The sequence below is a fragment of the Centroberyx gerrardi genome, chromosome 2 (genome assembly GCF_048128805.1).
Source record: "Centroberyx gerrardi isolate f3 chromosome 2, fCenGer3.hap1.cur.20231027, whole genome shotgun sequence".
Taxonomy (NCBI): domain Eukaryota; kingdom Metazoa; phylum Chordata; class Actinopteri; order Beryciformes; family Berycidae; genus Centroberyx; species Centroberyx gerrardi.
This window is the reverse complement of record NC_135998.1, coordinates 36,177,269-36,191,400: the sequence shown is the minus strand read 5'-3', so window position 1 is coordinate 36,191,400 and position 14,132 is coordinate 36,177,269. Positions and strand designations below refer to the sequence as shown.

The following is a 14,132-nucleotide window of genomic DNA, read 5'->3' as shown; positions in this document are numbered from 1 at the left end:
AATGCTTTCAAGACCAGCATCCTGGAAAACGGACGCCCCAGCTAACTCCGACCGTGCGAAAGTAGCATCTACGTGAAAGAGAATTTCACAGATGAACAACACAAACTTCCTCCTGAGAACCTAGGCAAACTCATCTTCAGTCATTCGGTCGACGACGACAAACTCGCACCTTCAGTTGACGATGAATCCTTCCTCCGTATCATGAACAAAGAGTTCTCCAAGGATGATTGCAACAGTTGGGTGGCCCCCCTCCCATTGCCCAATAATCGGGAGCAAGCTCTCAAACACCTCATGGCACTCCGCCGGACTCTGATAAAGAAACCCGAAATGAGGGAGCACTTTCTGGACTTCATGAAGAAAGTCTTCAGCAATGGACACGCCGAACCAGCTCCCACACTGAAAAAGGACCAAGAGTGCTGGTACCTGCCAAGTTTTGGAGTTTATCATCCCCAGAAACCGGGGCAAATCAGGGTTGTGTTTGACTCAAGCGCTCAGTACAACAAAATATCTCTAAACGATGTGCTCCTTCGGGGTCCAGATCTCAATAACAGTCTGCTTGGAGTCCTCGTCCGCTTCAGGACTGAGCCAGTTGCAGTCATGTCTGACATCCAGCAGATGTTCCACAGCTTCTTGGTCAGCAAAGATCACCGTGACTACCTTCGCTTCCTGTGGTTTCACAACCACCAGCTTGACAACGAAGTGGTGGACTTCCGCATGAAGGTCCATGTGTTCAGCAATTGTCCCTCACCGGCTGTGGCAATCTATGGCCTGAAGAGGACCGCTATGGAGGGAGAAAAGGAGTTTGGCACTGAAGCAAAACAGTTTGTGGTACGGCACTTCTACGTGGACGATGGATTTAAATCATTTTCCAGCGCGACGGAGGCCATCGATGTGCTGAAAAGGGCTCAAGACATGTTGGCCCAGTCCAACCTCAGACTGCACAAAATTGCATCCAACAACACTGATGTCATGAGAGCTTTCCCAGGAGAAGACCTTGCTAAAGGCTTACAAGACCTCGACATTTGCCAAGACTCCCCCCCTATGCAACACAGTCTGGGGCTTGGATGGGACCTGTCTACAGACACATTCACCTTTCATGTGGCAGCCAGCGCAAAACCCTTCACTCGACGCGGTGTACTGTCGACCATCAACAGCTTATTCGACCCTCTGGGATTTGCTGCACCTGTTAGCATTCAGGGCCGCATCATCTTGAGAGAGCTTACTACTGATGCCTGTGAATGGGATGCGCCACTCCCCAATGAGAAATTGGAGGAGTGGCTAAGATGGAAGAATTCACTGCAAGACCTTCAGGGGTTGAAGATTCCCAGGCTGTACACAACACTGCCATTCTCTGGAGCGCAAAAGAAAGAGATGTGTGTCTTCTGTGACGCATCCACCAAGGCAATCGGTTCCGTTGCATAGCTCAAAGTGACAAACGCAGAAGGACAGAGTGAAGTGGGGTTCATCTTAGGTAAGGCGAAACTGGCTCCAAAGCCTGACCTCACTATTCCTAGACTTGAGCTTGGCGCTGCTGTACTGGCAGTCGAGATGGCAGAAGTCATTTTAGAGGAGCTGGACACCAAAGTGGACGACGTCAAGTTCTTCTCTGATAGCAAGGTGGTGCTCGGCTACATATCGAACGAATCAAGAAGATTCTACGTCTATGTCCACAACTGAGCACAGCGCATCAGACGATCCACGCAAGCTAGCCAATGGAACTACGTTTCCACCGATCTAAACCCAGCCGATCATGCTACTAGAGCTATCCCAGCCAGTCAGCTTGCTCTGTCTTCCTGGTTAACTGGACCCACCTTCCTCACCGATTAGAGTCAACCACGTGAGGAAGCCTTTGACCTCATAGATCCTGGAACAGACGTTGACGTCCTGAAGTTATTGCCTGCACTACTCGTCTTTCAGACAACAAGCTCGGCGGTGCACGTTTTGAGCGTTTCTCTAGTTGGAGATCTCTCTCAAGAGCTGTTGCCCGGCTCTCACACGTTGCTCACTCTTTCGTCCGAGCTTCCAAAGATAATGTTTGCCATGGCTGGCATACCTGCAATAAGCCTCTTACCAAAGAGCAACTCAACCAGGCTAAAGCTAGAATCATTCTCACTGTGCAAAGTGAAGTCTATGAAGAAGAGATTAACTGCATCCAGGACGGAAAGCCTGTTCCCAAACAAAGCCCACTCAGCAAACTCTGCCCCTTCATCGACTCACATGGTCTCCTTAGGGTTGGAGGTCGTCTAGCAAAGGCACAAATCACGTCAGATGAATCTCACCCAGTACTTGTACCTGGCAGTCATCATGTCGTCACATTGTTAATCAGACACTTCCAAAAGCAAGTTCATCACCAAGGCCGGCACTTCACCGAAGGAGCCGTAAGGGCAGCTGGATTTTGGGTCGTTGGGGGAAAGCGATCCATTAGCAGCACAATCTACAACTGCGTGACCTGTCGCAAGCTACGTGGCAAAAAAGAAGAGCAGAAGATGGCGGATCTCCCTGCCAACCGCCTAAGCACAGACCCTCCCTTCATTTATGTAGGGCTCGACGTGTTTGGCCCTTGGCCCGTCACTTCGCGAAGAACATGAGGAGGCCAAGCGAACAGCAAACGGTGGGCAGTTATCTTCACATGTATGAGCTCACGAGCAATATATATTGAGGTACTGGAGTCAATGGATACCTCGAGTTTCATTAATGCTCTCAGGCGCTTCTTTGCCATCAGGGGCCCTGTGAAGCAGTTCAGGTCAGACCGCGGAACCAACTTTGTGGGAGCCTGCAAAGAACTCCAAATTGACTCCGAAGGCTGCAACAACAAGCAGATTGAGACCTACCTGACAGGGCAAGGATGCACGTGGCAGTTTAACCCTCCACACTCCTCACATATGGGCGGCAGCTGGGAAAGGATGATCGGGGTCACACACCGTATCCTAGATGCTATGTTTCTCAAACTTGGAACTGCAAAACTGATGCATGAGGTTCTGACGACACTCATGGCAGAGGTCATAGCGATAGTTAACACCAGGCCGTTAACTTCAGTCTCCACAGATCCAGAGCACCCCATAATTCTCACTCCAGCAACTCTCCTTACCCAGAAGGTCGGCACACCTCCTTTACCTTCAGGTCAGTTTGATGACAGCGACCTCTTCAGGCGTCAGTGGCGACAAGTCCAAAGTCTGGCCAACACGTTCTGGGAACGGTGGAGACGGGAATACATCAGCGATCTCCAAGGACGCCGTAAATGGAGAAACGAAAGGCCCAACATGCAGGAAGGAGATGTTGTTCTGCTGCGGGACAACCAAGCCAAGAGGAATAACTGGCCTGTTGGGCTGGTTACAAAAACTTTTCCAAGCGATGATGGGAAGGTAAGGAAGATTGAAGTGAAGATCACCAGGGACGGTACCCCAAGGCTGTTCCTTAGGCCTGTCACGGAGGTAGTCCTTCTTCTACCACAAGTTGCCCACCTATTATTTCTACCAGCCCACCCTAATATAGCAGGCTAAAACCGGCCCTGACCCGAACCCTCCAATCGTCTCTACCGGAGCAACAGATGAGAGTGAATCACAGATTTGGGGGTTTTATCAAGTCCAGGAAGTGACACAACCCAAGGTTCTACCAGAGTTCACATCCCTTTAAGTCTGTGGAAACACCTACAAAGTGCAACGCCTCTGGTGTCCGAAGTGCACCTTTTATCCTTGAAGATACACAAAAGAAAATATCTTTAATACATTGTGTATCCATAGTTGGATCAATACCTGGGTGATTATGTCTCTATACGTTTTGGGTAAATACCACAATAAAAGTCTGATCTTTAATTCCTTTATTGCCTCCAACACTCTCACATCAAAGTTTTGCCCCCAGTAGATGGAGGCCATTTTGGAGCCATTTGGACTCCTGTATCTTTAAAACTATGGAGAATATCATCAACAAAGTTCATCGTTATTCATTTGAATACAAAAGGATTGTGTGAAAACAACATGAGGAATTTGAGATCTAAGCCTCTAAAACCAGATCCTGTCTGATTTCAGATGGATCGACTCTATACAGATGTCCTCAAATTACAATATTCATATAATATTCATATCAGCACATTATTAAATATGATGTCTGACCTGAGAGTCTCCAGTCTACAGTGTGGACTCTCCAGTCCAGCAGAGAGCAGCTTCAGTCCTGAATCCTGCAGGTTGTTGTTACTCAGGTCCAGCTCTCTCAGATGGGAGGGGTTGGACTTCAGAGCTGAGACCAGGACTTCACAGTGAGTCTCTGACAAGCTGCAGCCACTCAGTCTGAATAAAGAATAAAAGAGGAGTTGGACTTCAGAGCTGAGACCAGGACTTCAGAGCTGAGACCAGGACTTCAGAGCTGAGACCAGGACTTCAGAGCTGAGGTCTCTGAGAGTTCACAGCCAGAAAGTCTGTTTACAGATTTAATGTATAATAAGAGATTATCAAAGCAGAGCTGAGACTAGCATACCAATCAAAACTTATACAGCATACTAGTACTACTACTAATACTACTACTACTAATAATAATAATGATAATAATAATAATAAGGACAATAATTTGTATTATAGAATTTGAAATTTCCCAAAAGTGGTTAATGTATAATATAGTCAGAAACCAAACAGAAAAGAATACATAAATGCAATTATATGAAAGCATTTCTGTAAAAAAGTGTTTAAAAAAAGAATGAAAAATGATAGAGATTTCAGCCTGAGCTCCACAGGCAGTTCAGTTCAACTTCTGGTAAAACAACTCAGTAAAACAGCCTGACACCATTAGAGTCCGGCTTCACCACAGATTTGGTTGGGGTTTAGTTACTTTTAAGGTTTTGAGCCTACAGCATTAAATTCCAACTTTCCGAGTCGTATTTCCCACTTTGTCGGCTCGTTCATGTCGCTCTCTGTAATTCTGATATTTCTGACATGAGCTGAAGGCAGGAGAAGACGAGGAGAATCTTTCATAGATATTACACCAATAAAGAGTTGAACTAGACTAAAGAATGAAACTCAAGAAACAACCGATCTGTTAGATCAGTAACTGGAATGTGAAACTGAACCTGGAACAGTAATGACTTTACTCTGTTACAGGGAAAAGTAATGTGATTACAGTGACACATTACTTTGTAACGTGTTACGCCCAACACCGTACCACTGCTATGTAGAACAACAGTTAATAGTGTGTATGTTTGAGGAACTATAGATCTTTATTGTAATTCTGATGGTGTCAGGTATGAAGGTCGCTCTACACTGTTCTATACTGTTGGTATTCACATCAGGACTAACCGAGCCTTCCTGCAGTTCCTCACAGCTGGGATCAGTCTCAGTCGTCCCTCCTCTGATGTGTTGTAGGCCTCCAGGTCCAACACATCCAGAACCTCCTCTGACATCTGCAGCATGTAGGCCAGAGCTGAGCAGTGGATCTCAGAGAGTTCCTTCTCTGATCTGGTGTCTGACTTCAGGAACTGTTGGATCTCCTGATGTACTGACTGGTCGTTCATCTCCATCAAACAGTGGAAGATGTTGATGCTTCTGTCAGGAGAGATATCTTCAGTGTCCATCTTCTTCAGGTTGCTGATGGCTCTCTGGATGCTTTCTGGTCTGCTCTCTGTCTGACCCAGCAGGCCTCCTAAGAGTCTCTGGCTGGACTCCAGTGAGAGGCCATGAAGGAAGCGGACAAAGAGGTCCAAGTGGCCATTTTTACTGTCCAGGGATTTGAACATGGCTGTCATCAGGAAGACATCCAGGGATTGTTCACTGTCTTCAGATCTACCTTCTCTTCTATCTCTTCTATCTTCTCCCAGGAATGTCTCCAGTACCTTCTCTTCTCTGTTTGTGTAACAGTGGAACCTGTAGACAGCAGCCAGAAACTCCTGAATGCTCAGATGGACAAAGCAGAAGACCTTGTCCTGGTACAGCCCACACTCCTCTTTAAAGATCTGTGTGAACACTCCTGAGTACACTGAGGCTGCTCTGATATCAATGCCACACTCTGTCAGGTCGGCTTCATAGAAGATCAGGTTGCCTTTCTCCAGCTGCTCAAAAGCCAGTTTTCCCAGAGAGAGAATCATCTTCCTGCTCTCTGTATTCCAGTGTGGATCTGTCTCAGCTCTCCCATGATACTTGACGTTCCCCTGTTTGGACTGAACCACCAGGAAGTGGATGTACATCTCAGTCAGGGTCTTGGGCAGGTCTCCTCTCTCACTGGTTTTCAACACATGGTCCAGAACTGTAGCAGTGATCCAGCAGAAGACTGGGATGTAGCACATGATGTGGAGGCTTCGTGAAGTCTTGATGTGGGAGATGATTCTGCTGGCCTGCTCCTCATCTCTGAATCTCTTCCTGAAGTACTCCTCCTTCTGTGGGTCAGTGAAGCCTCTCACCTCTGTCACCATGTCAACACACTCAGGAGGGATCTGATTGGCCGCTGCAGGTCGTGTGGTTATCCAGAGGCGAGCAGAGGGAAGCAGTTTCCCCTTGATGAGGTTTGTCAGCAGTACATCCACTGAGGTCGACTCTGTAACATCAGTCAGGATCTCGTTGTTCTGGAAGTCTAGAGGAAGTCGACACTCATCCAGACCGTCAAAGATGAACACAACCTGGAACTTGTCAAACCTGCAGATTCCTGCTTCTTTGGTCTCAGTAAAGAAGTGATGAAGAAGTTTCACCAAGCTGTACTTTTTCCCTTTCAGCAGATTCAGCTCTCTGAAAGTGAATGGAAATGTGAACTGTACATCCTGGTTGGCTTTGTCTTCAGCCCAGTCCAGAGTGAACTTCTGTGTTAAGACTGTTTTCCCAATGCCAGCCACTCCCTTTGTCATCAATGTTCTGGTTGGTTTATCTCTTCCAGGTAAGGGTTTAAAGATGTCTTCACATTTGATTGTTGTTTCTGGTCTCGCTGGTTTCCTGGATGCTGCTTCAATCTGTCTGACCTCATGTTCATCATTGACCTCTCCACTCTCTCCCTCTGTGATGTGAAGCTCTGTGTAGATCTGCTTCAGAAGTGTTGGGTTTCCTGCTTTAGCAATCCCCTCAAACACACAATGAAACTTCTGCTTCAGATTAGATTTGAGTTGATGTTGACACGCAGCAGGAGTTTCTGAATGAACAAACAAAAAATGAAATCAATGAGTGGATTTCAGTGTGGATGTATATATTTTTCCACTCCATGATATCTATTCAGCTCATCAGTAGCGGACAAACATGTTCTGACTGTGTGCAGCCCAGAAGAATTGTATAGATCTGATGCAGATGTGTTCAGCATATTTACAGCAGAGTTTGGAAATGTAAACTTCTCTCATTTTCCACCATTTCCTCTTTCCATCATGTTAAACCTGTTAAAAGCCTCTTACTGCTCTGCAGAGACTCAGCCAGCTCCTCCTGCTTCATTCTCCTCAGGAAGTGCAGTGTGATCTGCAGAAAAGCCTCTCTGCTGCTCCTCCTCTGCTCTTCCTCCTCACCATCCACCACCTCCTCATCCTCCCTCTGCCTCTCTGAGCATTCTGGGTAATCTGGACTCAGAACCCTGTGGAACCTTTTCAGCTCGTTCTTCACAAAAGTGACAATGTTCTCCTCAAGAAGCTGGAACAGAATATTACATAGATTAAAGTTTCATATTAAAATCATGGAACACAACATCAAATCCATCTTGCAGGGTTTGAAAGCCCGCTGGTCTACAGAGTGCAGCGTGGAGACTATAATGACCAGAATGGTTGTTTTGCATTTTCTTTGTAGCTGAAGTAAAAGGTGTTGTTGAACATTTACACACCATAAATATGGAGTCCAGGTCTGTTTGATGCTCCTGGGCAGACTGACCACTGGGAACCTCTGACCTCTCCTGGTGGACTCTGTGGAGAAAACATTAAGTATTAGGTCTCCAGATATCAACACACACACACACACACACACACACACACACTCAGGTTGTTAAAGGTGTTGTGTTTTGTCATGATGAATCCTGGCAGAAACACAAGGTGAACTCCACTGTAAATGTTTCTCTGGAGTGTCTTTCCCAAAGCAGTTCGTAGCACTAAGTATATCTTCAAGTCATTCTTCAAGACATTCGTTCATTTCACGAAGCTTTCCTGAAAAAACTCTCAACTCAAGCAGCACATGAAATGTGTCGTTCATCTAGTCGTGAGACTTCAAGTGTCTCTTTGCAGGAGCGGTGAAGGTGAGATCCTACAGCAGACAGACTGTCCAACCTAAACTCTGAGCTCCACAACATCAAAACATTAGAGGCATTTCCTTTTGTCCCAAACCTTACTGTCAAAATATATAAATAATAAATAAATAATGTTTTGAAAGAGGAAACTAAATCAACAGAGTATGAAGGGCCGGACCAATTCTATATCTCATGACTTGATTCCTCTTCTCAGGAGAGATGGATAACAACAAACTCATCTGTTTTAAATTCTTACCTTTGCTCAGCAGAGTGCTGTCCATCTTTGGAGTTAATAATGCGAACCTTAGACCGGTCACTCTTCATGGACACACAGCTGGGTTCAGGGGAGTCTGGTCTCTCCTGCTGGATCCTGATAGAAACAGGATTGACAAAAGAAGGGCAGTTTGAACCTGAAGTGAAGCAGGATTTTGACTCCAGTTCAAATCCCAGAACCAGATAGAAAATCTGTGAGAGGAGAGTGAATGAGAAACGTTCTCCTCTTCCTCAACAGCTGCTATTGTAGCTGACAAACTTTCTCTACATGAAAAAGGTTAAAAAACAAGAGCAATGTTACATATTATTGTTAATATCTTACTCTCTTCAGAGGGGATTTGTTCTTTATAATGCTTTGTTAATGTTAACATTATATAGTAACATTATGTTGACTTACTGTGTTTCAGAAGGACGTTTTCTTTTAAATTTAGGAGGTTTCTCCATAGACCCGTCGCTCTTCATGGACACACAGCTGGGTTCAGGGGAGTCTGGTCTCTCCTGCTGGACTGGGCTTCAACACAACAGAGACAGAGCTTTTACTCTGAATAATGATGCTGTAATGATTTCACTGCTGAGCTCTGAGATGGAGAACAGTCATGGACAGTTAGAGATCCTCATCTTACCTCTTAGCTTTGGTCCGGCTGTCATGTTCCCCAGACAGAGTGGTTTTAGAGGGAGGGAGCCCCTCCTCTCTCTCCTCAGACTGACTCATAGTAGAGCGAACACCTTTACACAAACACACCCAACATGCTGTTAGCTGGACTGATTCATTACAACAAGGTTTCATTACAGGATATATCACTTCTGCTGTTGGGATCATTCCTGACAGTGAAATGACAAATACACACTGAGTGTTGGATTCAACAAAATGAATCCAGTTAATGAAGAAAACGTCAAAAAGACAAATACTGACAAGACAAAGACTGTTTGAAGTATTAAGAGAGCCTTGGCTAACAGAAACACGAGCAACACGCTGCACATGTTGCACTCATGAGCCTCAGAACTGGACTCAGAGTGGCATATTTTGTGAATGGTGTTTATTCTGAAAATAACAATTAAATGGTGAAGTGAGTCGGCTGGTAGCTGGTAATATAGTTCTCTCTCTGCTGATAACTGCCGACTGACAAACAAATACTGTAAAAATCATTGTGATTACTAATACAGAAATAATCAAAATATCAACAACAATAGAAAATTATAATTACATTAGATTCATAAAACATCCCTGAATTACACTAACTTATTCATTCTCTATATACAATATCCAAAAATGATCATTCTCTAATGTAATAATGTTTCTACAAATAAATAACAATGTTACTCTACACTTTCATTCATAAAAACTGATTCACTACGTATTTACAGCGGATGTCCGCCCTGCGCCCTGTTACCATGGCGACGGTCTAAACACTAGTACAGCCGATCGGATGTTAGCGTCAGCGATCGCCAAAACGAACCCGTACTCTGGCTTCCCTTCAAGTTAAAATCATCCGATAGAACAGTACACACAAACCCAAACAAGTAACACATGCCGGTGAGTCAACCCAACCCGACATTTAACTCCAAATATTATTTTAAGTGGCAACACGACCGGCTAATAGCGATCGTTTGCTAGCCGCGGCAGCGACCAACGGCTATTTTGGGTATCTTACCACAAAACACTACATTTCCAAATGAGAGCATAATTAATAGTTTGGCTAGCTTACATACATTACTATTGTTGTATCAAGGTACTCGGTGACATTTTACTGACCTGAAAATAACAATTAAATGGTGAAGTGAGTCGGCTGGTAGCTGGTAATATAGTTCTCTCTCTGCTGATAACTGCCAACTGACAAACCAGCGCGAGCTCACCTCACCATGTCTGCATTCTAAATTCTGACTGCCTTGGATAGCCATATAAATCCCAAGTAAAATGACAAAGGAACATGGGGCGGGGGTGTATGTTTAGGAATGAAATAGTGCAGCACTATTGCATACATACACTTTCAATGTGCCACACACACATCACAATAAAAAACTCCAGTCTGGTATCTGTTAAATGTTGTGATTGAGTCTTAAATATAGTTTTACAGCTCTGAGTTGTTTCTCTTTATACTACTTTTATAGTCAGAAATGTCCCTGGTTGTGCAGATCAATACTTTACTGTTTTTTTTACTAAAATGGATTTTGTCAGTTGTAATTGTCTTCATTCAGATTTTACTGAGATCAGAACCCAGTATTGTGTATTGAACCATCAGCTGAATGTATGAATGTAGAAAACAGCAGGAAGACCTGCTCTCTCCAACAGATGAACTGAGCAGGTTTATACAGACAGGAGGATTTTTCAGCCTTGGGGACGACTGAGACTTTAAAGGTTCAAAAGGTTTTAGTGTGAAATGGAGTGAACCTCAGTTTTGTGGAGGTTGTAGTGTTTTGTACACAGTGTATCAACAGAAACACAACATGTATCTGAGCTGTCACACTAGTTCTGACACTTCCTGCATATTTCACCAATGCAGTGAATTGAGATTACAACCTAACTAGAGTTTATCAGGCTTCCACTAAAAGTCACAAATAAAACAAAATGTTCTTTATGGCCACAAAGGGAACAAATGTTGGATATTATGGCACTATGAACGCCATCTGCAAACAGCAGGTGATTTGAAAGACTTTAGCAGCTTGTCTTACAACAGTCGACTATACAGTCACATCATACAGTGTCAGCTGGTGTATTCATCAAACAGTAATGTTACCTTGGAAGATGTTTGCCTGGTGAATTCACATCCAGAGACGTTCTGCCTTCATCTGTAGAGGAAACACTGACAGAGAAGACGCTGCTTATTCTCCTTCGTCAGTTCTGGGTGTCTGTGTTCATTTGATCTGAGGCTGCTGTCACTTCCTCATAACTTCAGTATCAAAGTCTAGAAACATCAGTCTGACACCAAACCGGTCTAACCTGAGGCCAGAAACCAGGTCTGAGGCAGAGAAATCACAGATCAGGTGATGTAGTTCTACTGTGTGTCCACTAGATGGAGACATTAACCACATCATCTACAGTCAACTAAACAGCAGACCAGCACACACAGATGTAATGATGGAGGAGGAGAAATTTATATCGCTTTAAAATTCAATGACAGAGCGAGAATGAGAGTGTCGATCTAAAATCTGTCTGACGTCACACAAAATGAAACGTTTCCTGCCGAGGTGGAGCACGCGACAGGAAGTTAAACTCTTCTGTTTGAGATTTTACTGTCTTTTGATGACATTGTTTTACATTGCACTTTATTTTCTGTGACATTTCTTATATTTTAACGTCTGTATTGCTTTATCTTTCATATTTGTCTTCCTTGGCCCGGTCTGCCTTGAAGCAGCAAGTCAGTGAAAGCAGCCTGGTTAAATAAGTAAATATAAGACATGAAAAGATAGTTTCCACAACATCATTAATGCTGAACTAGTGTGATAAACCTTATTTTAACTGGTGTTTTTGTTAAGAAATGGTCAGAAAGCCTCCTGTTAGCATCGCTGGCTGCTAGTGAGAGTCAAAGGGAACTGAAGCTTTTTCCCTCAAACCTGCAGGCAGAAAGCAACACAACTAATTACTAACTACTTCTACTTTTAGTAGATTTAGATTTGAACATGAACACACTAACACTAAGATGTTGGAAACCCGTTAGAAGAGCGTCGAGTTGTGTTTTGAAGCTAAACATCCGGTTTTCACACAGACAAACCTTTAACGGCTGAGTTGTAGATTTCCTCTTCTAGTCTAAATAAGCTAACAGCAGGCGGTAACAGTCACATACAAGATCTGCTGAGAGAGTCAGGAAAGAAAAATACACTGGAAACTGTCATGGAAACTGATGATTACAATACCTTTTGGTGGAGAAAATGATCTGCGACACGACGAGAAGTGAAAGTGAAACTAAGAGAAAGAGCGCGAGAGGGGGAGGGAGGGAGAGAGAGAGAGAGACAGAGAGAGAGAGACAGACAGACAGAAAGAGAGAGAGAGAGAGGGGCGGGCAGTGAAAGAGAGAGAGAGAGGGAGGTGGACTGGTTTGATCCAGTAAATATCAATGTCTCTGTTCCTGTATTAAATCTAAAGCTTCTTTCCACAGCATGTTTTGGTCTAAACTGACGAGGCTGAATCTGTTCTAGTCTAACTTAACCTGCCATCTAAACAATGTGAATTATTACATGCACTGCAGTTCTAGTGGTGTGTATTGGTTTGGCTGCTCCATTGATTTTCAATGGGGTGAAATGTTTCCAAACAGATATGAGATTAGTTGTAATTATAGTTACATTTCACACCGACCTGCGATGTTTAATCTGATGAGGCTAACAGGCCAAATGTGTGTGTGTGTGTGTGTGTGTGTGTTGGTCCCTCCCTGTCCCTCAGAGTCAGAGTCTATCTGCCCCCTAGTGGCCGTTAGGAGACTTTCACTCTCTCACAGTTGAAACTGCTTGTTGGAAAAGATGAAGACCAAACAATGTTCATTTAGGAGAAACTTTAATTCTGACAATTACAGAAAACTAGATAGAAGTTTAGCTTGGAATGATGAGATGACAATAAAATACCAAATGTTGCTAAAGAAAGATATTTCAACCTGTCAATCATCAACAACAGGCTCTAAGACTGTGGGGCCCAAACTGGCCCCCGGGCCACAGTTTGACCCTCCAGAGGGGGTCGGAAATATGAGATAATTTAGAATAGATAAAAACTTCTGTATAAACACAAAGGTTTACTATTCAAATGCACATATTTATTCTGCCTGGTAGGTAAATATTTTTAATTGATTGTCTTTGTCTCAATAAGCTCCACTGCTGTTATTTTTGAATAAATACTTTTTCATACTTTCATACATATATTTCTATTCTGCCTGTTCTCTTTATATAACCGTCTTTTTAATAGATTCTTACTATATCATATTTTTCTTTACTGTATCCTGTTACTTTTTACTGATTTCCCACAGGATCAATAAAGTTTTGTCTCATTTCATTTTATAATAATAATCACTATTCTCTGTGTTTCAGTCTGCAGGATTAGGATTAAGGATCAGGAACAGGTTCGAGGCCTAAACTCTGAACCCAGAACATCAGAATGTGCAGAGAGCTGTCCGCACTTTGAGCCTCTGGGTCAAACCAGTCAGTGTTTCCTCCAGTTTTATTCTTTCAGGATGGGAAAGCCTCTGAAACAGCATCTGGACCATCATGGGACACTAAAACTCTCCACTGAAACCCAGGATAAGAATCATTCATTCATTCAAACTGCATCATATCCATCATATCAGAGATGGACAACACTGACCAGCCAATATGTGATTTTTAATAAAAGGTCAATATCATCCTGAAACTGGTATATCGGTCCGACACTATTAGGAGCATCCTGTCAGTATTTAGTTGCACAATCCATGTGTCAGTCGTCTCAAACCTGTGACTCAGAACAGATGGGGACTTTGACTTGGTGAGGCTGCTGCAGAGCAACATACACACATTCAGACACACAGACAAGCAGCAATCAAGCTTTACAAACTGAATTTAAATATCAAACATCAGAGACAAAGAAGAAAGAGAGAAGAGATTCCTGAAAATATTTACAGTGTATACAGTAAGTGTGGTGACTGAGTGGCTCATCCAGGGGCTTTTTACAGGCTCAGTGGTAAGATGCATTTAGTGTCTGACCAAAGTACCAAATATGAATAAATAGTGTCACTATACAGGGA

The 14,132-nt window shown here is 43.7% G+C and overlaps 1 protein-coding gene across 4 annotated transcripts in view; it reads right to left on the bottom strand.

Moving 5' to 3' along the window:
• The window catches only part of LOC139917261 (protein NLRC3-like), a 69,552-nt gene extending 57,211 nt beyond the window's left edge, over positions 1–12,341 (bottom strand). For 2 of the 4 annotated variants that reach the window (XM_078286342.1, XM_078286344.1), the window contains exons 1-5: positions 12,286–12,341; positions 11,169–11,234; positions 9,057–9,159; positions 8,831–8,944; positions 8,417–8,530 (exon numbers count right to left, since the gene is read on the bottom strand). In XM_078286342.1, the coding sequence (XP_078142468.1) occupies positions 8,417–8,530; positions 8,831–8,944; positions 9,057–9,145 (317 nt within the window). In that variant the 5' untranslated portion in view covers positions 9,146–9,159; positions 11,169–11,234; positions 12,286–12,341. Of the gene's footprint in view, positions 1–4,109; positions 4,284–5,282; positions 7,096–7,348; positions 7,578–7,764; positions 7,844–8,416; positions 8,531–8,830; positions 8,945–9,056; positions 9,160–11,168; positions 11,235–12,285 lie in introns of all 4 variants that reach the window. The other 2 variants (XM_078286341.1, XM_078286343.1) reach the window with 2 other exon arrangements.
• Between the last annotated feature and the right edge of the window lie 1,791 nt (positions 12,342–14,132).